The 27,592-nt window shown below is 37.5% G+C and overlaps 1 protein-coding gene across 6 annotated transcripts in view; it reads right to left on the reverse strand.

The window, feature by feature from the left end:
- ROBO1 (roundabout guidance receptor 1) overlaps positions 1-27,592 on the reverse strand; it is a 741,248-nt gene that overhangs the window by 347,640 nt on the left and 366,016 nt on the right. For 4 of the 6 annotated variants that reach the window (XM_071809765.1, XM_071809752.1, XM_071809739.1 and 1 more), the window contains one exon: positions 25,360-25,464. The exons of 1 other annotated variant lie outside the window; for it this stretch is intronic. In XM_071809765.1, the coding sequence (XP_071665866.1) occupies positions 25,360-25,464 (105 nt within the window). The remainder of the gene's footprint in view (positions 1-25,359; positions 25,465-27,592) is intronic. One more of the 6 variants, XM_065862790.2, reaches the window with a different exon arrangement.

A 27,592-nucleotide genomic window follows, 5' to 3' on the forward strand; every position in this document is an offset into this window, starting at 1 on the left:
GTGAATTTTCTGTTAAAAAAATTCAGAAAACTCTGTTCAAACGACTGTGAATGGATCCATTTTATTTGTATGATTGAAGTTGTACATGGGAATTGGTCTTTTGGTGAACTGGGCCTTCAGCTGTCAAATTTTCTGACTAGTCTCATTTTCAGAATTTCAGCACAAAATCCACTTACCTATATGTAAATTAAGATTATTCAGACCTTTGTAGCTATGCACCTACATAGTTTGCAATTACAGTATGCCTAGGATTTTTTAGACTTCTTAGGGTGGAATCTGCCCATCACCCTCCCAAATTCCAGGCGACTGCTTCTTGATTAAAGACTTAATGTTAAGAAGTGTCAATTGAGTAAAATTTAAATACGGCATTTCAGCACTAATTTATACATTGTAGGTGTAAGTCATTTTCATGAGTAGAGTTGTGTGAATCTTATTACAAAGCAGGTGTAACTTTCATGGCTAGATTATGTCTTTTGGGTCAAAGTGAAGAATTTCTCAGTGAACAAATTGCTATGGCATACAGAGCACTGAGAAGGATTTGTAATGAAGCATAAAATGGGTTAGTTAATGAAATTTAATAAACAATTCAGTAACTGAGATTTGTCATCGAAAAGCACTTAGTGCAAAACAGGCAACACTGTGAAACAATGAGATCCCCACTTAAAAACAGACCTTTTGTTGACTTTTAAAATAAATAAATAAACGAACAAGACCTTACAGAAATGCATTGATTCCATGGACTTACAGAAGCTTTTTCTGAATGCATCTTTTACAGGATGAAACAGGATTGAAAACCCATGTAATTTCTCGGTACTCCAAAGTTATCTAAGATTCTTTGCAAGACTTTGAAAGTATGAAGAAGACATCACAAAATGTTACTGTAAGTTTAGTGAAATGCTGCCATAAAAAACTGTCTAGATGTTCTACAAAATGAAGAAAGTTAGGATTCTTCCCCTACAGAATTTCTGATCTTTGAGACAACTACATATGAATAGCGTTGGGGGAAGAAAAAAATAAGATTACAGAAAGAATTACCCGGTGGTCTCTTTGCCACAATAAGTTTCCAGCTGCCTGAACCATATTGTGATGTGTGAAAATCTACAATGCTTAGATTTTTCAATGGGGTTTTTAGTAAGAGACAAAGTTTGCATGTTCATCACATAAAGCTGGAAGAGCAAAACAACTTAGCAAAGATTGATTTTTTCTTTTTTTTTTCCCCGCTACAGTTAGGTGACTCTTGCATTTTAACAGACTCTCACTGCCATTTTTATATGAATCAAAAGTGGAGAACGTATGTAGACAAACAAAAACCACACCAAAACCTGTGCTACAGAGATTCCTGCAAATGCAAGCTTTGCACAGTTGTTTTGAAATAGAAACGAGTTGGCCATTTGATTTTTTTTTTTTTTTTCATAAAATGTTCGTTCTTCTACATAGATTTCATCAATGGGAGGGACTTTTAATAAGCAGCACTGAACCTCCAACTGTTGAAAAATGGAAAAAAAAGTAATAAAAAGTAAACAAGTTTTTACAGATGCCTTTTGTATGTATCTGTTTTCCTGCAACCTGCAGTTACACTTCAATTGCAACTGATGCCTCGGGATCCCTAATCGTGAAGATACGCAAAATGAAAATGCACAATGCATTATAGCCATTTCTATTAATAAGAAGTATGTTACAAATTCAAGTTTACATGATTACTTTGATTAGTCTACAGTTCTTCTGTAGATCTATAGTTACTAACCATCACTTATGCAAACAGTTTTAATTACACCAAACAATTTCTTAAATTATTCCTCTTTATGAAGCTTCTTGGGCAATACCTCCAGTTCTCATAATCATTCTTCATTTAGCATTACAGTCTTAAAACAAGTCACTGAATTAAAATAAAAAATCAGAGTGGTGAAATACTTTGCTCGCTAAAATTAATGACAAACTTCAGCCACTTAGAATTTTATTCAGAACATTGGCATTGGCTATAGAGACCATTTAGGAGGTTCTTTTATCTGTCTATGGAACTAGTGTAATTCTAAAATTCATATTTTCTATAAATACATTTTAGGTAAAAAATTCCCTTTGTGTAAACGGCATGCTTAGATCTGATTTGTTCCTATCATTCCAACATAAAAACAAGTAAAAACTACATATACTAGAATATCATTGGAAAGTGGCTTAAATACAGTCAAAATACATTTTGTGACTAAAATTTTCATGCTTGAAATAAGAAGTCGAAGATTTCTTCAATAAACAGATAGTTTCTATCAAAATAGCTAAAACCACAATCATGCTTAAAACAAAGTTGCAAGAAAATTTCAGCCAGACAAAATAACAGCATAATAGACGAATGTAACAAGCAAAGATTAACAAATATTTTTCAGAAGTTCAGTGTTATCTATTAAATTCTACACACCACAAGCTCACTTGCACTAAAACACTCTGATCAGTACAACCAGAACTGTTTATCCCACATATTTAATGAATGGTTTTAGGGAAACTACTTTTTATTAACTGTTATAAGCCAAAAATAGAATCGCAGTCACAGTATGGAGGCTCAGAGCTAATTTTCCTAAAACACAGTGTACATCTACACGTATTCATCAGAGGTGCTAAATGTCAGAGCCTGCCTTAAGGATTTTTCTTCTGGGACCTACCCAAATGTGGATGCAGACTCTTCTCCTGATCTGTTTTGGCCACCTGTTTTCGTGGAAGTTCGGACCAATATAAAAGAAAACTCAAAGGACTAGATGACCTCATGAGATTTCCACTCCTTAGGGTAGAAGTCTACTAAGAGCAGTTTTTTGATATTTCTCAGCTGTCAAAGTCATAATGAAAGCCTTGCATTCACTAATTTAATATAATATAAACGAGTACCTCCAGACTCTACTGACTTGTCCAACATCATCTGCATTTAAAGATCTTCCAAAAAACCTAAAATCTGAGTTTATTTTTTACAAATCCATGTGTGGGATGATTCTAGAAAATATATGCTTTACACAAAACATTTCACATTTATTTCCAGAACGCATCTGTTTTAATTAGCTGAATGTGATAATGTAACTGTGTCAGTTTTCAGGTTTCTAGCATTTAAACCAAATATTTTAGTTCACAAGGATGAGAGCTGCTCTGTGGGATATTTCTGTGACAGGTGGCAGCCTGCTTTCTTTCAACACACACCATGCATGCATTCATTAAAAGAAAAAAAAAAAGCAAACACTGAATAAATTTCAATTTGGCATGATTATGTGATGTGTGGCCTTGTGTGCATGGAAACTCTCACCTATTGGCACTTGCAATTTTAGTATCATGTAATTAAATTGATTTTTTGTCAAGTCAGTTTTAAACTATGTCTTCAAGGTAAAAGGCCACTGCATTAATCCACTGCGGTATTTATTATTTAAATAATAACCGAGAGGTCAATTAATGTTTTCATTGCTTTTGTAAATGAGTAATGGAGTACTACTTAGAGCTCTTGGGGGAGTCTACTGTTAAACAGGAATCTGATTTCATTCCTTCTTTTCAAATGGCCCTAAATGTATTTATTATGCAGCTTTTACCTTGTATGTAGTGAGTGGAGTGTTTTACTTGAACTGTAGTCCCTGTACTGTACATGCAAAAGCCCAGACTTCTCATATATGCTAGGATTCTAGTTCTACTCTTCATATCTCTTTTGCAATAAAAGGATGTGATGAATGTACAGCTGATTTAATTGTAAGAATGAGAGTCCCTTCATGTGCCAGACATTAACTAGGAAGTTTCTATTTGATTCATATTATCCACAATATTGAACAGAAGGGAAATTAAGTCATCAGGGGACGATTAGCCATTTTGCTAAAATTGATTCATGCTGATGGAAAAACAGATTTTGCTATATACATTCCTGAGTTTACTAAACACCTGTATGAGCTCTATTTTCCCTGATAATTAGAGATAACATTATTTAATGCATTTTGTGTTAAAGCCAGAGTTCCAGTTCCTTTATCATATGGGACCACCTACTTCGTCACATAATGAAACTCCGGACTGTTATAAAGTGATCATGGTGCAAGGTTGTCTGTTTCATTATAAACTCCAAAACCCTCCTAGCTGTCTCAGCTAGGAGCAGAGATGCCAGACGCCAGCACAGAAAAGGTCTAGTTCAAGATCTTCATCCAAGCACTGTCTCTCTGGCATCTGTTACTTTTCACTCTGTTTCCTTTGGTCTCTTGTATGAAGTGGAAAAATCAGACAGACAGGGAGAGAGGCACCATCCTACCAGTTTTTATGAACTGTTTTAAGAAGTCATACTTAATTTCTTCCTGTTGCTGCATTTGGGAACAAGGCTAATTGACCAGCTAAAATCTGCTTTCATTAGTGCCTCTGATGTTACAGAAGCAAGGGAGAGCTATAGGCATGACCTAGAACCTCTTACATTGTTCAAGTGCATTCTTCAAGTTAGGTATCTAGTATTATGTGGACTAATTGGGCAGTTAGAGTGGATTTCTTTAGTCTAAATTAATAACAAGAAGTAATGGCAAGCAAAAATGTTTCACTGTGACAGTGATCAAAACTAGTTTTTAAAATGTCATAGAATATTGTTTAGAAGCCACCACTACTATACTGAAAAACAGCAGAAAAAGAGAAATGCATACCTACAAGAGAGGGTTTGGGAAGAATTTTAAGAATTTTAGACCCTCAGAATATAAGCTTTACCCCAATAGATAGGAGAGTAAGACCCAAGCATGACCATTAAAAAAGAAATGGAATAAAACATGAGCATTGAAGAAGAGGGAACATGACTGAACCCTGTACTTATACTGAAAGAGGACAGAAAATTCACGTACTTCGTATAAAACAAGCCCTTTTACTTAAGTCGAATTGCAGAGTGTCTGCCTCTTCTTTGACCTTGCTCATCTAGTTCTCATCTCTGATGTATCAAGTGAGAAGCAAAGTGCTGACATGCAAACAGGACTACGAGTGAAGATCATGTATGAGCATGTGATGCTGGGACCTTCAAAGAGGTTCTAAAAGCAAATCTACCCCAGAAATCCAGCATTGCTGCTACACATCAAGACAGGCAGGTGCTCAAGGCAATCAAGTTGCCTATTGCTTAGTAGAGGTAGTTAATTAACAATTAACAATTCTCCACATCTGTTTGAAGAAGGGTGCTCAATAATAGGATTTTCTGTCTTTGTACAAGGGATTCAGGCTCTGCACTGAGCAACTCTTTTTTTTTTTTTTCTTTTTGCATTGGACTTTTATCTGGAACTGAAGCTTTGAAGCCTAGGGTCCTGCTGTCAGGGATTATTTCCTTTGTTGGCTCTTGCTCCCTCTCAGACCAAGGCAATACAGAAATTGAAACTGACAATTTTTCATTACTGATATGTTTTTCATAGTTTTTGAACTTCATATTCAAAGGTTTCGTTTCACAGGAAAAGAAAATCACATTTTTAGTTAATGTGACAATAACACCCAAAAGCTTCCTTTGAGCCAACTGCAATATCATGCTCTTAAAAGGACAATTTCTGCTCCAGAGGTGTTACAGTTTTATATTATTTCTAACAGCTCTATTTCTGAGTGTGCTGAGCACTTAGCCAAGATGCAATCTGACGAATGAGGTTCAGAATATGACTACTGCTAATTAGCAGCTGTTAACAACGGAAAAGGTGCATGTGGTACCAGTGCTTCAATGCCGACAGAGAGAAGGGCTCCTTACGTCATGAGAAGTTATTGACACGATTGCATTGGGTCCTGAAGCAAGCCTATTGTTGTTGGCACACACACTGCAGTGACAAAGATCTTATTGGCTGTGTGCAGGCACTAAGCCATTGTCACAGGTGGCTTCTGTTGTGGATGGAGCATGTGTGTTTTGTGCAGCATGGCAGGGCAACGATGCCCACTTAGGACAAATGAAGCATCTGCCTTACTTTGATTTCCCACACTGCTATTCCTGACTCAGTTCTGAAGTCAACACATTTTAAAAAACTTCACATACAGAGGTACAGAGATCTTCAGTATGCCTCAGTGTGCATCTCCCTTATGAGGAAAGGCTGAGGGAGCTGGGTCTCTTTAGTTTGGAGGAGACTAAGGGGTGACCTCATTAATGTTTATAAATATACAAAGGGTGAGTGTCACGAGGATGGAGCCAGGCTCTTCTCGGTGACAACCAATGACAGAACACAGGGCAATGGGTTCAAACCGGAACACAAGAGGTTCCACTTAAATATGAGAAGAAACTTCTTCACAGTGAAGGTGGCAGAACACTGGAACAGGCTGCCCAGGGAGGTTGTGGAGTCTCCTCCAGTGGAGACATTCGAAACCCACCTGGACACATTCCTGTGTAACCTCATGTAAGTGTTCCTGCTCTGGCAGGAGGATTGGACTAGATGATCTTTTGAGGGCCCTTCCAATCCCTGACATTCTATGATTCTGTGACTTCGCAGAGAGCTTGAAAGGTAAGAAAGATAAAGGTAATGACAGTTCCATCACTGCTTTTCCTCCTTCAGTGGAATCAGCCAAAAAATTTTTGATAGACCTGTCAAGGTTTGTAAATAGGTCAACGAGGGGAGGAAACTCTGCGATAGTCCCCATGCTTGAATGAAAAGCACATGTGTGGACAATTGAATCTCTAGCATTTCCAGTTGAGAGAGCTTTCTGTATAACTGCTGCTGTGCTGTGGCAAAGTAGTTTTATATATTGGAGGTATTTTAGCTAGATGTACTTAGTTCCTCACTTCCCAGTAAGAAACAGTACTTTACTGAAAGCAGTTCTCAAATGGCAGCACATCAACTGTTTTACCATGAGGTTGATTCCTGATATCTTGTCTATTTACCGACTTTGGAGCAGAGAGTAACATAATGCTCCTGGAAAAAAAAATGTTTTTAATCCCCTAAAATTGTGAATGGGAAAGTTAGTTTCCTTAAAACAATGACAATTTTAGAGTTCTTTAAATCACGTGGTAATTGCATAGCATCATCAGTGATAAATAGTACATGACTAATATAGCACATGGCACGAGAATAAATGGTTTCCTGAACAAGTAGTCAAGTAGTCCAAACAGAATGGGACCTGTTTTTTGAAGAAAAAAAAAAACAGGATCTTTCTACTCTGTCAAATTTATTTGATGTCCAATTGTTAAAAATAGGGCTGTCATCACAGACATTTTGTTCATGTGGAAGTGCAGACAAATAAAGACTGCTTTTGCCCTCAAATCTAAAATATTGATATTATTTTTATGTATTATTCTACCTTTGAAGCAAGTACTGCATTCAGGATTTTTTTCTTTGCTACTTAACATGTCATATTCACATATTATTGACCCCAAAACATCTGATTATTATGGTTTATATTCTCTACAGAAACACCCCTGACCCTCTTCCTTTGCTTTTCAACGGAGATTTATTAGTAAAGGCTGAAGTACATAACAATGTTAGGGAGGCTTCATGATTTCCAGTATATCATGCTGCTGAACATTTATTCTGTTTTCATTATTTAACTGTTCTTTCTAAAGGAAGTGTCTGTCATTTATCAAAATGTAATGTACCTTTAATAAATATTATCCACTCATTTTGATTATATTTACTCCAATACGCTATATTTGCAACCATAATTTAAAACCAGCATTTCCTTCAGGAGTATGAAAGCAAGGCTCTTTCCTATTCAGTTGGAATTATATAGATCATAAATTCAAGAAAAAATGGAAACAACTGTGATCAAATTAAATTGCAAAACACAACCTTCTTATGAACCCTTGTAGTTCATTGCATGCCGAGCTCAGTCTTATTTAACTAGAACCCAAGAGAGACACAATGGAAAGCTCATTGCATACCTTGCTGTGGAACATGATATTATATAAAACTTATAAAATCATTACATTGCTGGTAGCTTGTTGAAGTCAATAAGGACAGAAGATATTTTCTGATGTTTGTTTCACTTGAGAAACTTATTCTTGGTTTGCATTGATTCCTTCTGATGTACGGTAGCAATATCATGAAATGTTCTAGTCTCTGAGTTCCAAACAAAGTTTATTTGGGAAACTTAATATATTTGTGTTGTCATTTTATGGGATTATCTATGAAAAGCATATCTCATGCATTTAATATAAATAGCCAGGCATTCTTCATTCACTGTAACAGTTTTGGTGCTGAAACAAAATGTATATCCATTCATTCTGACATATGAAGACACAATATTTGTTTCACCATTGATTTAAGTTTATGTTTACAGTTCATCAATGGAAATGTGTTTCTATAATGCAGTCATCTATGAATTTCAACATGCTTTAATCCACAACTTAATTTGTTTAGTGTTGTGGACCAATAAGGTAGGTACCACTCTTGTAATAAAGAGGATGTGTGAAAATTAACTACTCTAAAACCTTATTCATCTTACACGAGGTTACTTATCTAGGTATTTATAATTTACCTTCTATATTTTTATTATTTTTCCTAACAAAATTCTGTATTTTAGGAGGGAGAAGTCTTATCTAAGACAAAAATACTAGAGTTTACCACTTAAAGAAATTGCTGGGCCTTCCCTTCTCTCTTAGAGGTTGTTAGAAACAGAAAACTGGTAGCTGCAGAGTAAATGAGAAGTTCACTGCTTGAATCAGACAACTAGTTAGTCTTATATTTGCACATCTATCTCAGTAGAATACCTACTGCTTTAAGTTCAACTAGACGTATTTTCACTAGTTTCCCTATAGAATATATTTGAAGAAGAGGGGTGGAGTTAGGCAGAGGTCAGATTCACAGCTAGATGAAATTCCAGGCATGGATCCATAGAAATATTTGTAAGGTTTAATCCTTGCTTTGAGCAGTGCTGAGTAAAAGACTGGAAACCAAAAGTGGTAACCCCTAAATTGCTGGCCATTGTGAACTGAACCACATCCTTGTAAATGCTTGTGAATTCATTTGTAACTCTACAGGTTAGAATAACCAATATAAACGGGACCACAACATTTAGTAACATGCATGCAACATTTTAGGATGGAACAATTCAAGACAGAACTTGGCAAAGATCAACAGGCCAAATCCAACAAAATTCACCCATGCCAAAAGGGGTCTTTAATGAGATTTTATCCCATGTAATTAATTTTTGCCAAAATAATGCTTCATCTACTAGCATTTCATACAAATCACAATGATATCCCAAACATGTAAAACATTATATCCCTGTATTCAGCATGCATGTTTTCCAAGTGCTTGAAAAAGAAAAGAAAACCCCAATAATTTTCTTCATAAATCCTTCTATTATAATTTTAAGTGGTAGCTAATAACACAATCCCTTCAATACTTCACTTTCTTGAATAAAAAGAAAATCTCTAGGGAGATCATTTAAGAAAATGAATGATATAGAGCAACGACATGAAATTCAGAATATCCTGAATGGGTTTTTTGAAAGAGCTTTTTAATATATATCAAGTGCTACGGTAAATTCTCCTCAATGAATTAGAGTTTTCCATCATATCACACTGAGTGCCATACAATGTGGAACAAATAAGTATTATGCTTGATTTGGTGGTCAAGACGAATTTCTATCTATAAATCAGAAATGACTGAATACAACACATTTACCATGTACCTTGGGGGAACATAAAGCTGTGAAATGTAGTTAGAATGTAGTGGTATGGTTAATTTCTACTATTTTAGTGTTGTATTCCCAGGCCTTCATTAGATGATCATTCTTTAAAGCAAACATAATTGTTTCAAATCCCTTCTGATTCTTGTCTGTACATGAAAAGACACATCACAAATAAAAACAATTTCAGAATTACACAAAATTGGTGCAGGAAGTTCCTGCTTACTGTTTTTATTCTGTGGAATTTTTTTGGCTTATTTCAATACTGTGTATCTAACTGTTCAGTTTCTCTGCCATTTCTTTCTCATGCCAGCAGAGTCTGAATTAAAGTGTATTTAAAATTGGTACTTGGGCTGGACATAAGTGCTTTAAATTAGAAAGAACACATATAGAAAATCATTCTCAGATTATATCGGTATTGGGGGCACACTGGCTTAATTTTTTTGGATCCTTAGCTTTTGCTGAAAGACCAACTTCAGTGGAACTAATTTACTATTTTAAAGGACATTATGTGGTAAAAGTCTGCTTGTGGTATATAAAATGAGGATCAATAAATACTTAGTATGTTAATATTTTAGTTACTAAATGATAATAATTTGATACATTTTCTGTTCATGTACATTTTTATATTTTGATAAATGGTATTTAGTCCTTTCACATAGCAACTTTGATAACAAAATGTGTAAACTGTTATCATCTCAACATCATAGATAATATACTTTACTCAGATTAGTCTCTGAATGCTCCTGATCAAGGAACTTGTTGTTTTGGAAGAGAAAATAAGGTATGTTATTTTCATTTAGTAGTTAATATTAATATAATAGATTAATAGACTCAGTTTTAAGGAGAAAAGATCAGCTGTGGAGAATTTTTTTTTTTTCATTAATGTCCCAGGAAAGCAGTGTTTGCTGTGCTAATGGCAGTATCTTTTAGTTAAGTCTATTAATCTAATATCCTTGCCAGAATAAAGTAGAAAATTTATAAAGAAAATAAAACAGAGGAAAGGGTCTATTATTAGATGTATGATAAAAACATCAGAGTAAGATTTCATTTCCCAAAAGAAGGTAATCTTTTCTTCTTCTCTGAAAAACTATTTAAATGAGGTCTCATTAGCCTCAGCGGTTGGTGCTCAAGGTGTGCTGCTAGGTTTGCTAACCTTTTGATTAAATCCCCAGAGGTCTCTGACCTAGTTCTTCTGTGCTGACCATCTGAAATATATTCTGATGCATACTGTTGTTAAGGTAGTCTCAGAACCAGTATAATTAGTGAGCCTTAAGCTATTTAGAGCTTGAAAAGGCAAGAAACCATTCATATGGAAACTCACAGGCTTGATGTCTTTTAAGACGGAATCAACAATCATCAATGCAACCCTGAGAGACTTTAATACACCTTCTAAGACTGCTTTCCTATTTAACTCTCTTGCTGGCTTGCTTAAAAATATTGAAGTTTATCAATAAAAGAAATTGTGAAGACAAGAATGGGAGCACAGTTGGATATTATCAATAGTGGTGCAAAAGAAAGACATAAAAAGTTGTAATTGTCAGTACTTTTTAAAATGTAGTTGTTAATTAACTGTGTCAGGAGTAGAAGATGCTCGCATACAATTAAAATATTTGAGTTTTCTTATGTTTTCCATATACTGTAAAGCAGTAATCATCCCTGACTAAATAAAAAGAAAGTTTCTCTGGGCTTTATGTTGAGCAGTGTGCACTGAACCTTACAAATCATAAAGGTCAAGCTGTGGCTTGTCCTTCAGTCTGATTAATAGAATCATAGAATGGTTTGGGTTGAAAGGCACATATAAGATCAATCTGAGTTCCAGCCCCCCTGCCATGGACAGAGACACGTTCCACTAGACCAGGTTGCTCAAAGCCCCATCCAGCCTGACCTTGAACACTTCCAGGGATGGGGCATCCACAGCTTCTCTGGGCAGCCTGCTTGTTACAGGCCAGCATACTCTTAATACTGACCCAAGAGTCAACAGTCCTCTTAATCTTCTGAAGTATATTTTCTACATGTCCTCTTCTCCTCTCTGTTCTATCCGCTACCAACAGAGCTGCTTCTGAATCTGAGTTTCATGAATGTAGAAGGGAAAAGAGATGAATGAGCGATGAGGGCTGGTGGGGACCTTGGGTGAAGGGCAGAAGAAGTGGGTGCTGTACAGCACAACAGCAGGGAAAACAAGAGGGTAACTCTGCAGTCTGCCAGACCTACCCTATTCCCTTACAAAAACCTTTGACTGAGAGCGAGAGTACAGGCCCAGGACTTACGCCCTTATCTGCAGCATTTCTGAAACTTTGCCCCAAAATATAGAATCTCTCAGCTTAGAGCCTCTGGTGTGGTGGTGCATGTGTTAGCAGGTGCTTGAGGAGGAGAAGGAAACAACCCCCGCCTTTTATCAGTTTGTCATCTCTTTTATTCTTCGTACATGGGAACACAGAGAAGACCTTTTCTATGACCAGAGTGCTACACAAGGAGAGGGGGCACAGGAGAATATGAAAATTGATTATGCCCCTTCATGCCGCAGGATGAAAGTTGAAGACAGACAGTAAGGTAGCCTATTGCTTAAGAAATTCTTCAACTGAGAAATCTGCAGTGTTATTTTTAAAGACACACATATCAATACCTGTAAATCAGAAGGCTGCATACGCTATGTGTCATGTCATGACTCTTAGTAGTTTATAACCAACTAACTGGACTTCTACTTGAATACAGAAAAGTACAAGAAATATTCAAACTGTTCCAGTCCTTCTAATTTTCAGTCCCAGACTATCACTTTTCTTCCCTCCATACTATTTTCTTCCTTGCATGCTTTTGTAGTGGCACTAGGAAACCAAGTTTACTGACTCTGCAGGAAATACTGACTAAATAAAGAGCCCTTTTGCAGAGAAAAGATGGGTTGATTGCTTCAGATCTAACTCCTCACTGTTGCTCCATTACAGTAGAAGAGACAAGTGGCCAGTGGGTATTTGCAGTGCTGCACCCTCTGACTTCTGTGTAACACTTACCTAAAAATATTCCACTTATATGGAATATTCCACTTTATTCCAAACTACAGGTTATTTCACAAGGGGGTCTCATTATAATCTAAGTCCCAGACCTGACTGTGTAATCTGTGTGCATATGTTGGAATCAGGTGGTTTCAGAAGAATCCAGAATAGATTTTTATTCCATTGATCTCATCTAGTAACAGGATAAACAAAACCCACTGATTCTGAGATACTGAAAAACAAATTCAGAATGGGCTTTTATCTATTTGTTTAAAAAAACTTGTTACAAGAGATAGACCTCAAATTTAACTTCAATCATACTGATAAATGACAAATTTGAAATCCATCTTTTCAATTATTTGAGTGCTCTAACATAGTCCTGAAAGTGTGACAGAAAAAAAGAAGGAAACTACATTTCAAAAGCTGCTAGAGGCTTTTGGATCCTGTGATGTTCTAGTTGGACTCATACCCTTAACTCCGTTTTTAGTCATCTTTTGAAATCTTCCCATTAATAGTATTTAGTGGATCCATTGCTTGCTGAATGGACTGCAGTAGGATAGACATTGAATCGATCTTACCACGAACAGATGTGTTATAGCCAGAGGGAAATTAATATAGATGGTAAAAGATTGTAGCGAATCATAATTTCTCACTATAGTCAGATCAAGCTGTGTCTTGACGTATGTACAACACTTTCTGACACTGCGCTACCCTGCTGGCACTGCTGCAGAGCCCACTGCGGGGACACAGTTTTAGGAATGCTAACTCAGCCATTTCCAACTGCATCACTTTGATACACTTGTCTGTCTAAATACAACCGTCCCGCTTTGATCAGGCTGCCAAAATAAATGTGTCATGGTGCTTTTTCTTTATCTCAGTTCAGCTTCTGGACAGCAGATTTTAAGAGCATCTGCAGCTACAAGGAGACCTTAACCTTAATACAAGGACATCTTCCAACCAAATAACTAGAAAACTCATAAAGATGCCATCTGGGTATTACAAAAGAATTAACGATTCAGATTTTAAAAATAGTAGCGTCCACTCTTCGGAGAACTTCTATAGACATATTAAGAAAGAGATCTCATCATGTATATTCTTTCTAGGTGTTACATTTACAGTCACGTGGGTTTAAAAAATAACAAAAACAACACTTATCTTCTCTATTCTGTTCTCCTCTGTGTCCCTGCTCTCTTGTTAGTATTTGTAGCTGCCTTGGTTTGGATCGATATTCAGCATGTCGGCAAGCACAGAAGCAAGCCAACCTGACACACTTGTGTGCATGCTTGTGAATTAGCTTATAATTCACTCATATTGAATTTGTATACAAATTCGTTTATAAAGCACTTAAGCAACAGAAGTATATTCTAACACATTCGTATGGCAAGGGCACATTCCTGTGAATAACAATAGAGCTCTACAACTTTAAGTTGTGGTGCTGGAAGAAAGAGCTAACAGTTTCTAATCTCATTGGTGGTTTTCTTTTTTTCTAGAAAGATAAAGCTTCTGCATTATGGAGTTTAAGAACAGCCAAATCATCTTGCTGTTGCTCACATCTTATAAGTATTAGTTTTCCAAGGAATATTTTTGGCCAAGAAAATACTTAGCTTCAGGTAGGTTAAGATCAATAAAGCTTTTGTTTGTTTGGTTTGGTTTGTGGTTTGGTTTGTTGTTTTGTTTTGTTAAAGTTCTTACATTATGGAATCACAGATTGGTTGAGGTTGGAAGGGACCCCTGGAGGTTATCTTGTCCAGTCCCCCTGCTCAAGCAGGGCCACCTATAACTGTTTGCCCAGGACCATGTCCAGACAGCTTTTGAATATCTCCAAGTATGGAGACTCCACAGCCTCTCTGGGCAACCTGCGCCAGTGCTCAGTCAACCTCACAATGAAAAAGCATTTCTTGGTGTTCAGACAAAACCTCCTGTGTTTCAATTTGTGCCCATCGCCTCTGGGCACCACTGAAAAGAGTCTGGCTCCATCCTCTTTGCACTCTACCTACAGGTATTTATATAACATCAATGAAGTCCCCACCTGGTGTTACACCCTTTAATGAAATCTTAGCTCAGTATTATCTCTTCTTACTAATCTTAAAAAATGGCTCGCTATGCTGATGTGCTGAAGTGAAGCCTAGATTCTGACTGCCCAGCTGTTAGCAATGTGTTATAAGTAATCTCACTTGTGAAGAAAGTGCACGCCTGCTTTATATAAACTAAATTTCATCAGAACAGTCTTCACTTCATTATAAAGCCTTCCCTTTGGGATGATCATGCTGTTACCTGGCTTGTATACAGTCACAAGATCTTGAATTTTGAAAAATTTCTATCAGGGGCTGTCTGGAATCAAAACATAGTGATTACGGAGAATTTTATTTTTTTTTCTTCCCAATCTTCAATACTTTCTTGCAAAGCCCTGAAAGGGTGTGTGTGGAAGGGAGGGGAGGTGGGAGGAAGGAAGTAGAGTGTGATATCTTTATCAGCTCTACTTTTAAAGGATATTTTTATTTTTTTAGAGAGGGTTTATTTAATTGCATATTCTATACTATTTGATTATTTAATGTTATGGTTATAATTTCATTAACTAATTCTTAATGTACCCACAGAAATCATTACAAAACACAGAAGTATTTGTATTTATGGATATAAATTTTGCATGAAAATCCAGTTATCCCATGGGTGATATTGTATGCTCAAGAACTGAAAATTATGTTGACAATAATTTGTGTGCATATTGTGCAACAATTTTCACACTATTCCCACAAATTTCTATGGTAAATTTTCCAAATAAGCTTGCTTTCTCTTTCGTCCATTTTCTAATGGTCTGAAAGGTATAATTAAAAAGCTACGATTTTGGAGGAAAAAATAACCCCCAAGCCATTTTTAGCCTCCTGTGGCGTACTTACTGTTCATTAAGAACGGTCTCTAAACTCTCATATCTGAACACTGCACAGTAGTTTTTTTTCCAGATGAACAGGCATATTTCTCCCTCATCAGACTCATGCTAAATTTGCCATGTGTGGTTTTGTAAAAAATCTGGAACACTAACTTTATAATAATTTAATCAGTTAAGTTCATGATCCTTTCACCTTCCTTTGTCTTCTGCTTTCTGTCAAAGTAATTTCCATGGATGTGAAGACTGCAATATTATCCCTTTGGTTTTAAGCAGAAAATTGAAGAAAAATAATATACATATGAAATTACGGAAGGCCTCACTACACAGAGTACAAGTAAACAATCTTACTGAAAATGAAACTAATTATACTTTGCTATCTAAAGGTCTAATTCTACTGAAGAGCAATTTGGTTTCCCTTAGACAATATTTACTTCTAATGAAAGAGAAAAATCTCATATTTGGCTTTGTACTAATCCAGAAACAAGATTAAAATCTATTCTGCTAAAAAAAATGGTTTTTCAGTAGGTAAGTTATGAGTGTTTGGGTGTGCTGGTTACTCCATTCCAAGTTTAGCCAAACTGTGACCTTTCCTTTCCTGTTGGATATTCAGAAATTAACCATGAAATTAGGAAAAGAAAACAAAAAAGGAGAATGAAGCAACTGGAGTTTATTACCTCACAAGAACCATCTGAACAGAATAAAAGGAAGAGTCTAAGAAGAGGCAGAGAATCTAGACAAATGCTGGTGCAGATTTGAAAGAGTTTATTTCATAATATTAGTAGTTTGGAAAAAAAATGAAATTAGGACTCTGCTTATATTTAAGAGTGCCAAATGATTTGGGATTTTCTTCAATAAAGAAAGCAGCAGTGGGTTTCAGTAGTAATTTTTCACTGCTTTTTAGGAAGTATCAGACAGAAACTCTATAAATGATATATTGTCCAGTAAATTGTACCACAGAAAAATGTCTCCTTACTTATACAAGGGTCACTGAAAATCAATACACCTCCTTCTAAAAGGCTCTCTACACTGTTTTAACACTTGTAGGTGATGGTTCAACTTGTTAAGGTTTATGGATAAGTCGTGTAAAAGAATCACACACACACAGAAAATACTGAAATAAGTAAATAAATGTTTGGTAGTACTTCCAGGACAATGTGATAAAACTAAATTCTGGATCTTCTGAGAGATGATGATTTTTATTTCCTTATTCACTGTTGCTAAGTGAAGTTCCATTTCTGAGACAAGAGTTGCAATTATAGACAATGCTATATGGAGTGATCAGTTTTGATGGGAAATACTAATTCAATAGATTCTTTGGGTTTTTTAGACTCCCATGTATTGGGTTCAACACTGTCTCCCACAATATTCCTGTATTCAAGCTGGGACATTATACTCTGGATGGGTGAATCACCAGATGGGTAAAAACTTGATGAATCATCATCTCAGAAGGTGATGGTACTGGAGGACAGTAACAAATACAGGGAGTGCCAGGTCTGTCCTGGAACCTGGCCTGCCTAAGATCTTTATCAGTCACCTGGAGGAGGAGAGGGAAGGCACACTCAGCAAGTTTGCAGAGAAAACCAAACTGGAGGAACTAGTCCATGTGCCCAACAGCAGAGCTGCCACCTTGGAGGGAGTCAAACTGGCTGGAGGAACAGGCCAGCAGGAAACCTAGTGAAATTTAACAAATGCAAAGTCCTGCTGCAGGAAGGGAGGAAGAACCTGCTGTATCCATTCAGGCTGGGGACTGCCCAGCAGGGAGGCTGCGGGGCTGTGGGCCAGCAGCCAGCTGAGATGGACCAGCAGCTGGCCCGGGCAGCAGGGATGGCCAGGAGCATCTTGGGTTGTATGGCTGCATAAAGAAAGGGATTATCCCCCTCTAGTCAGCACTCGTCTGGAGTACTGCATCCAGTTTTGGGCCCTGTAGTACAAGAAAGACACTGATTAATTGGGGTGAGTTCAACAGAGGGTCATCAGGATGGTCAGTGCTGGAGCACTTGCCTGGGAGGCTGTGGGACCAGGGTTGAATCAACTTGGGGAAGAGGCAGTTATAGGGGGACCGAAGAGCCACCAGCCCATGCTGGCAGGGAGGTCACCAAGGAGCTGGAGACACAATCTTTACAGTTGTCCATGACAGGGTGGGAGACAATAAATATAAATCAAATCAAAAGAGTTTCAGACTGAATATAAGAGGTTTTTTGTTTGTTTGTTTGCTTGTTGGTGTTCTTGTTTGTTTGTTTGTTTTCTCTATGAGGACAGGCAGGCAGTGGAGCAGGTTGCCCAGAGAGTCTGTGCCAGCTCTGCCCATGGAAGTTTTCAAGACATTACTGGATCAAGCCCTGAGCAGCCTGGTCTGACCTCATAACTGACCCTGCTTGAGCAGGGTGTTGGACCAGAGACCTCCAAAGGTTGCTCTGAACCTGATTTATCCTGTAAGTCCATGATCCCATATAGTAATTATTATGAAAAATGACCAACAATGCTAACATCTGAATTATAAGAAACTACCTTTCAACATTTTTCTTTTCCTATAATAGTCAAGAAAGTACATTATTTTAGACACAATAAAAAATGCTGACAACTATACAGTGCACTTTGCTATACATTTAATGAGACCATGTGCATTACTAACTTTCTACTTCTTTAAATAAAATAAATCGTCTGGCTAAAACAAAAGATGAACTTCTGTAACATGTCCTGATGAAGACGGGGAGTCATCTTCTCTTACCTTTCTCATCTTGTAATAATTCATACTCTTTTGACCTACTAGCAGAAATTTGCACTTCTGAACATCTTCACAAATTGCTTTGCATATTTAATTCACTGAACTGACAGCAGTGTCTGAGGGTAATTTGCTCTGTCTTTACTCTTTCTAGGAGGCCCTCAGTAGAAAGCCTCTCATCAGCTCCAGGGGTTCTTGTCAGTGACAATCCAAATGGAAAAGGGAAAGTACAACATGCTGAGAACGCCTTTTGTTGTGATTTTACTTGTCTCGTGATTAATGAGGAACACATGAACTTAAGATTAAAATGCTCATCCTGGGGAATCAAATCTAGTATGCATAGCCTATCACAAATTTAAATCTTTGGAAAGGAGATTTAAAACTCCTGTCTGAAAACTGCTCTAGAATCTGCTGCTGTAAAACATATTAAATTTATATCCAAAATTACCTAGGGCCCATTTTATGCCTGCTTATTCTTTTTGTTAAGTAAATAGTAACGTATGAGTAAAAGCTTAGATTTACCCATTGTATGAGGACACATTCTGAGCACTGCTTGAAGATAGACTATTTACCAATAACTGGATTTCTTCAAGTTGTACAGTCCACATGCTCTGTAGCTAAAATATCTTCTATGTGTTCTCTATGAACATAAAGCTGGTAACAAATGCCAATCACATCCCCCTTTCATTAAGAACTCTGACAAAATAAGCTTTATATTCCCTGATTATTTGAATAGCCCTTTCCTGCTCCTTCTCTAGCCCAAATTCCTCTTCTTCAGGTACATCTGTTTAAAATAATCCCTAGTATCTCAGTTATCAAGGAGCTTATGCTGCCACTAATGTTATTGTTAGACAAATTCTTCACACAACTTTTTGCTTTGTTTGTTTCTTTGTTTTGTATTTCTTTGCAGGAGTGAGGGGGTTGTCATCTTAAATTGGTCTGCTGGCTACCAGGAAACTCACTAGTTGAGAAACATGGAACTTTGCCATTTCTTCCTATTCTAATCAAAGCTCTACCTTGAAGTATAACACAATTACCAGAGGAAGATATTTTCTATAAACTTTTTCATAAAAACTGGCAGTGCAAGATTGGTGTAAGTAGGAGTATCTCTCTCCAATATTGCAACTATATGTTTTAATTACATTATTATTGTCCTAACATTGCTATAATTGACAGGCAATTCTTTCAACTGGTGCTATATTTACATCTATATTTTAGTGTGTTTTTTAAAAAATCCTCAGCATCTATGTTCAGAAGAATGCTTGCAAAGAGAAACACAAAATGAAAAGACCTTTCTGGCAGCTTAGATTGACATGGGGAACAGAGACACTGCTGACAGACAAGAGCAGGGGATTTTTTTTTTTTTTAATAAGCATAACAGTATCCATCTGTCCCTGGATTTAGAGTGCAGATGCACTCTAAGAAGCAACTTTGTAAAACTGGTATCATGGTGCTCTGTGTTCATTCTCCCAGTGACTCAAGACCACACTTGCATGTTTTAAAAAGGAGAAAGACCATGACAAACGTCTTAACTACTGGCTGTGCATGTATCCTGAGTAGTAAAAGTCAAGCAGAAGTGTACTGTGTGTTACTGCAAGCAATAAGGATTCTACAACTGCAATTAAATTAATGTTGCTGCTATCTAACCTAGTGATTAATTCAGCTCTGTCAGATGCGTGTTGGTTCTACAGTGCGAGCAAGTATTGGTTTCTCTCTTCAGGCTGTTGGACACGATGAACTCAGTGCAACGTGAGATGTGCCAATAGCTTACTTGGAACACTTGTCTGGAAAAAAAAAGATCTGTGTTTTGTTCAGGCATCACTATCTACCTCTTTCACATCTGAAATATGGTTTTCAAAAGCCTCCTCCCAACCCGAAATATCAAAATTCTAACACTTGCATCTTCATTCACCACTTTTTGTATCCCATTAGCCAAAATCTGCTTTTGTTTCATGTTTGTAGGTTTTTTTGTCTGTTTGTTTTCCCCAAGATCATGGATTCTTTCCAACTAATCCTTAAAGATGACAATTAGAAGGAATATCAGATCAAATAGCAACTATTTCTTTACAACATTCATGTTTGTTATCCTATTGCATATCATAGCTTTTTCTCCTTTCACCTCTTCCTCTCAGCCACAAAACCTGTATGTGAATTTACTATCTTTACCAATCTATTAGAAAAGAAATGGCTGAAAATTACTCCATTTCTTATAGGAAAGGTATTATATTACTGTAGATTTCTACCTTTGATGCCAAAGAAGGCTTATAAGAGTTTTCTTGAATGTGTTTCTAGAAGTACCAATTTTCAAAACAAGCACTCTATTATAAGCAGGATAACCTATGTATAATTGTTGGAACAGAAGAAGGAATGTCTCAGAAATGGTCATGCAATGAAAAGAGATTTCCCCTTCATTTACTGAAATGCTCTGCAAGGACAATCTGTCTTATTTGACATGGGACAAGCTGTGATATACCATGAACAATTCCCCCAGTCACATAACAACATAGTAGTAAAAAAGGAAAGACAGTGTGATAAAAGAGGATGGCATCCCTTGCCATACAAAATAACACCACCACAATAATTTCATTATTAAAATCAGGGGAAAAAAATTGAAGACTAACTTTGATTCACAAGTGAGAACCACTGGATTTCTTCACATACTGGAAGAGTCTTTTGAGAAAACTACGAATAAAAAAGTTTATTTGGAAAGATCCCTTTAAAAAGTCATGAATCTACTTTAATGAAGAGTGGTGATCCTCATCTGCAAATGTTTGACTGGATAGTGTTAATTTAACAAGCCATCATTCTGGTCTCTGTAACACAAGCGATACTCTGTGATCTGTTAAATGATCCCCGATATTTATGTCACAGTTGGTTTAACAGGAAATGTGCTACTTCCTGGAATATAATGCATGCTCACACTTCAATAGCACAGCACAATGCGATCTCAGAGATTACTCTGCAGCCACCGATTATGCGGAAAATAACTGAGGTCACACTTGATGCTTAGTGCCCTTGTGCTAGTTTGAGAAGAGAAAAAGAAGCCAGTGAGCTAAGAGTGAACTTTACTCATCAGGCGGGCAAAACACATGGAAAATCTGATGTGGAAATAAGAATTACTTTACTCTTTTCTTGAAAATCTGTTCTCAGAGGTAATTATTAATTAGAAAAATATGTTTAGTAGTTTTAGTCAAGACAGCTTTATCCTATGTTCTTCTTCAGGTTCCCTTACTCTCTGCTGCAGGGTTGTGGCTCTCAAAGCTCCTCAGGCACTAGGGAACATCGTTCAGCCCATCATCTGCTCCATTTGACCCCTAACCACAAGCTCCTCTCTTGGAAATCCTGATGCTTATTTGAGGCCCTTTCTTCTATGAGCATTTTTACAAATTCCCCATCTCCTGAGTTCCTCCAGTATCTTATTTAGATGATTTTCCATATTTCCGCTCTGATATGCAGTGGGAACTTGCCTAGATGTTTTTGCTTGCTTCCCTTCCTTTTCTGTTTGTTCTTGTACATATCACCAGGACTTTTTTTTTTTTTTCCCCCAGTAGCAACAATCTTTAATGTATATGTGTATACAGCCTCTCCATTTGGGTCTACAGTCACTAGCTAATAATCAATTTGATAATAAAAACCTGATGAACTAGAAGAAGTGCAACAATCTATTGGATAACATATTACCACATTGTTTAGGGAAATAAAATAAAAAACAACAAACTAGAGTTTAGTCCTGTAATGTACTAAGAGTCATGAAAAGTCAAATATAAGCTCATCACTTTCCTATAATATTCACCTTGAAGTTTATCAACAACTTCAACCTTTATCTGAAACAGCTCTGGCTGGCAACTCCTCCCTCTCTCCTGAAACTGTTGTTTCCCCTTCGGTAGGAGGTTCCTTCTCAAGACAAGTGCTCACATCTAGAGCAAAGACAACAGAACCTAATGGGGCAGCCAAAAATCTCTTGCTTTAAAGCAGATTTTAGGTGAACACACTGAAACACTCTCCAGGTGTTGTGTGCCTCCACTTATGAACACTATGAAACATCTGCATATATTCATCCTGAAAAATATATATGGAAAGAAAAATACATAGGAAAAAAATAATAATATTAAACCCTGAAACTTCCCATATGAGCAAATGCTGTGCTTATTTACCTCACAGCTAAACTTATATGGAACTGGAAGATGTGTGCTGTGGATGTATCACTGCTCTTAGTGTGAGTAAAAATCTATTATTATAGTGTATGATAGCATTTAAGTGGCTTGTTTTGGTTTTGTCCATTCAGACACCACCTGAGGATAAATATGGAATTAAAAAATAAATGGCTGCCTCTTTTTTTTTTTTTTCTCCAACAGGTCAAGACATCCTGGACTTTATCTGGATGATTTTAGGAATGAGTCAGATTGTTTCAGTATAAACAACCTGCTGGAATGTTTTTCATTTGGGAGAATGAAATTCTATAGGTAAGAGAGAACAAAAAAATGATCTAAGAATACTTCTGTAAAATCCAGGAACTCCACCTTGGGCCCACATAAATAGACCCATAAATTAGAAGAAAATGTAACTTTACCTATAAGATTATATTACAGTTAATGTTATTTTTAATAATCCTTAGTGATTACCACAGAAATCTGTTGGACTAATCTTAATACATACTGCAGGGCTTTTCCATATAAACCAAGGTATATACACATAGTATTACTGATTACTATTTCATAGAGGAGAAAAAATAATGGATCATTAAATCTTTAAACATGAAAAACTTGGTCTTTCCTTCATTAAGTGCTCATTCAAATGTGAGCACAAAAACCTGAAATGAAACACAACCAGCCATTCTCTTGGCTTTGATTTTTTGTTCCGCTTGTGGTTGCTCTTAACTTGATCCTGACTTTCGTGTTTGCTTGAAAAACACCTATTAAACATGGCCTAGAGTTAAGATCGGAAGCCTCTGGGGAACTACCAGGGTTTGATTTTGTCAGCCCTCCTGAATGACCCCGTTAGTTTCTGAGAGGCAGGTTCAACAGCTGCAATGCCCCGCAGAGACTTGTCCTTGGACATGGTGCCCAGATACACGTGTGCACTTTGGTATGGGTGAAGAATCCAGGTGGGTGACCGGACACAGAAGGATCTGCGCTGTGCTTGGGAAGCAGTCCCACATCCCCATGATCACAGAGGAGCTACTGTCTTAAACACTGACTTATATGTCCTAAATACTGCCCTGTGAGGGGGGAAAAAGCTCTCTGCTGCAGAGCAGCATGGCCTGCAGCACTGGCACCCTCTGCCTGCCATCACCTACCCAGTGCACTCATAGAAGGGCTGGGGCTGGAAGGGACCTCTGGAGATCATTTAGTCCAACCCTTCTGCCAAAGCAGGTTCACCTAGAGTAGACTGCACAGGAAGATGTCCAGGTGGGTTCTGAATGTCTCCAGAGAAGAGGACTCACTGGGAGGGGTCCAACACTTTGAGACCCTCTTCAAAACATGCCAGTGGGTAAAGGTGATAACCTGTCCCCTGAAATCTTACCTGTGTTATTCTCATGGTTAAGGGCGCTTGTGTTGGGCCCCCTCTCCCACCTCTGTGAGCAAATGTGAGACTGGGGAGGGATGAGGGGGCTGGAGGAGAACCAATCGCTCCTCTCTAGGTAAAACTTAACAACCTTATTAATAACAGAGTATGACTCGTGGTCCCAGATAAATTAGTGGCTGCTTAAACACAGGACCTGGGGATCACCATTCCCAGCCTAATTTTCTGAAAACAAAAATCTAACTTAGAGTCAGTTAAAAAATGAATTATTTAAGATACATCAATTTTCATTTTCTCAATACGATGACCCTACGTCCATCAGGGACGATAAATGGGCCAAACTCAGGGAGAGAAAAGGGGAGAATTTAAAAAAAAAAAAAACCCAAAATAAAATAGGAATATTCAGAAGGCAGAAAAGTCTAAATAATCCACATGCAGCAGGGTTTATGCTATGGTTTTCTAAGGCAGCATCTATTTTCTTGGTGGAGGGCAGGTTGTATTGCTTTGCTTTTTTACCTTTCTAGAAAAAAATGTTTTAAACTGGAATAAAATTATGTGTCAAGGTTTTAAACCACATGCAGGGATGATTGTGAGGGGTAGATGATGAAAGCCGTAATCATTGTAAGTGCCGTATAACAGATCTGAAGTTTTAAGAATGGACAAGAAATTATTCTCTCTTTCTTATACCTGTCTATCCTCTTCTCGTATCTTGTAAGACTCTTAGTTATGAATATCTGATTCAGAGACTTTCGTTAATAACTTGACTATATGCAATTTTACAGTGTAAACAACAGTAGCAATAGTAACCCAACAATAAAGTATTTAAAGAATGTATTCCAGTTAAATGTCCAACACATTCTCCCTCTTCCATTCTTTCTTTCTCTTTCCCAAAGTTACTGCCGCCAGAAGAATTAATACTTACCTTCACAACCTAAACGTTATTTAGATATAGAGTCTACCACCGTGCTGGGCCATCAGGAGTTCTTCAAAACCCCAGAGTCAGGAACTCCGTAGCAGAGACCAGGCTGGGGTCAGTAGCCTGACTCCTGGAGCTGGGGACCATCACAGTGTGCAGAGGAGCTGCAGGATTGGGTCCCTCAGAAATCACTGCTGCAACACACCCTACGGTGCTCCTTATCTGTAGCTTTTCTTATTTGGCCTAGAGACACATTTCTGTAGTTTATGAAAAGCAGAAGCCAATGAAACAGATTCCTCGCCAATCACATGTTAGTTTCACTTGATTTTTTTTTTTTCCCTGCTGCAATATATTTTACTTTTGTTCACAAGAGAAACAAAGCAAAAAAAATCCCAAAATAAACACGAGGAAAACCCCTTGCCTTTGATCTTGGAAAAATTGCTCTGAGATGATATATTGCCTCATGCACTAATATACACAGTTTGAAGGAAAATAATGGGTACATTGTTTCAACAATAGAAAAGGACTTTAAACATTTAAATAATTGAAATGTACTAACACACACAAAAGGACAGTCATCTCGGTTAGCTAAAAGTCACAACAATATTTCCCAACAGTACTAACAATGTTGAACTTCTAGGGTGATGTTGAAAGACAGCCAGCTAGCAAGAATGATTAAAAATCCATGTACAGGTGGTAATGGCAGATGTAGGTGGAAAGTGTCAGAAGGAGGCAGTCAGGAATATTTTGGAAAGATGCACTCTACCTGTGTAGCCCAGCGAATTGTCACCATTATCAGAGGTGGGGAGTGGTGTCCCGCTGTCGTTCCCCCTCTCTAGGTCGTCGGAGTCTGTCGGAAACAACACCAGAGCTGCTGATGGGGTCACAGAAGTAACAGGAGTTGCCATTTCGATCACAACACGTCCAGACACAATTAACTCCACACATGACAGCAAGAGACACTGTACCAGTGCACGGCACAGTTTGTCCTTCCCCCTCCTGCCTGGTGGTGCCCAGCAAAAGGCGGCAGGGAGCATCACCCGGGGTCCCCAAAACGCTGTCCTGTGTCCCTCTCTGCCTACGCCAAGTCTCACTCTGCAGCCCGCCGGGCACGGTGGCCACCCTGCCAAGCAGCCAGTGCAGGCTGTGGTGAGCATATGGGGACGGGAAGGCAGGGGAGCTGAATGCTAGCATTGCTAATTTTCCACCTTATTGTTAATCAAAGCTATTGACTGTGATCACTCCCCATCATCGCTTCATCTCCTGGCAATTACAGACTCAGGGGACTTCACCTCTTTGTGGGGAGGAGGCGGCGGTGGGGGGGGATGACACACACCACTGTGTCTTGGCAAGCATGGGGAGGGGGCTGTTCGACCTCTTCGGGAATATGGGGCAGGGGAAAGGGGTAGAGCCGTTCTATGGAAAGGCAACAGTTTAGCAGCATAAGAAGATGCATTTTCTGACTTGAAAGATGTTTGCAAGGAAAAATTCAGTTTTAACATCACATTAAAAACAAAAAGGAAAGGAAGGCAGCTGGTCAGCTAAACACATAAATGAACGCGTGTTTTAAGACCCCAAGATAAATTGCTGCTCAAAACACCACAAAGCACTGTGAAGATAACTCATAATAATGAACTAAATAATTCAAAGCAAAAAAGAAAATAAAAATCCCAAAGGCTCTGAAAACAAAACACCACAACCCAAAGGAATTTGTTGTCAATATCGCTAGATCTTTTTACCCACATCTATACAGCTTAATATAAAACTGTTTATTACATTTAGATTATATATTGAATTCACTATTGATAGTGTTCTGCCTAACAGATAACACCTAAAAAGAAACACTTATATCTTGTTTAAAAAGACCTTAAAGAAGCAAATCTCTTTGCAAGAATATCACTACCACAACAATAGGCTGCTTATTTCTTTTTCCTGCTGACAGGTGTCAGATAATTTATTAATTATTGTAAAGACCCTGAATAGGAAAGGTATATTTTCCTCTCTCACACACAGACATATTCTGGACCTCTATAATGACTAACAGTAACTGTTCCTTTTCAATAAAATGCACGTGCTGCTAAAAATCTTTCTGAAGTTTCACAAAACACATAAAGAAATTAAACTAGAAAAACATAAGTGGATTTTTCTTTTGAGACTTAATTTTACTAACTCAGTCAATCTAATTTTTAAAATGTGATGCCAAACATTCATACTCTCCATTTGTCTTTTAAACAATCGTATAGAGACCGCATCCTTACAAATCAATATTTTTTTTAATGAAATACAAAACAAAAACAAAAGCAAAACCGAAATCATCAAGACAAATCTGGTTAAGGGGACTTGTTGGAAAGAAAAATAATTCTTAAAATAAATAGTCAGTTAAAGAAATGATAGTCTGACTTTTAAAACACTGTTGTGTAAATTAAGAAAATAAAAGACCAAAAAGCAAAACCCAACCAAACACCAAGATGGTGTTTCATCTTGGCAGATGGAAAAAGTAAAATATGTTCATTTATTGGTCCATCCATCTTTGCTGGCTTTGTAAAGGCCATTGTCATGCACATCTTTAAAATCGGCTCTGAAAATGGCTGTAGAGTGACTGGATCAACATTCAGCTTCTCCAGATCGCTCACTTATTTGCATGGAAGGGCTGATTGGGTCAGAGTTTTGAATTACAGCAATACAGGACAGGAGGACGGGACTTTTTATTAAATTAAGAGGCAGAAGCTCTGCCTACTTTTTTTAGGGTAAATGTTTAGAGCTGACTACAGAAAGCTCAGACCGAGTTTTCAAGCAACGAACCTGCTGATCGTCATTTTGAAAGATTAATTGCCTGGCTAGGAGATTTAATCACATGCTACTCAAAATAATGAAGAAGGAGGAAGATGCACTGAAAGCTACTGGAGTGTTCTGTGTGTCAGTGTAATGTCTGGCGTCATGCACAAAATAGAATTTAATAATGAATTGATCTTTTTTACCCAAGATACTCCCTCAGACAC

Source organism: Patagioenas fasciata, chromosome 1 (assembly GCF_037038585.1).
Source record: "Patagioenas fasciata isolate bPatFas1 chromosome 1, bPatFas1.hap1, whole genome shotgun sequence".
Lineage (NCBI taxonomy): Eukaryota > Metazoa > Chordata > Aves > Columbiformes > Columbidae > Patagioenas > Patagioenas fasciata.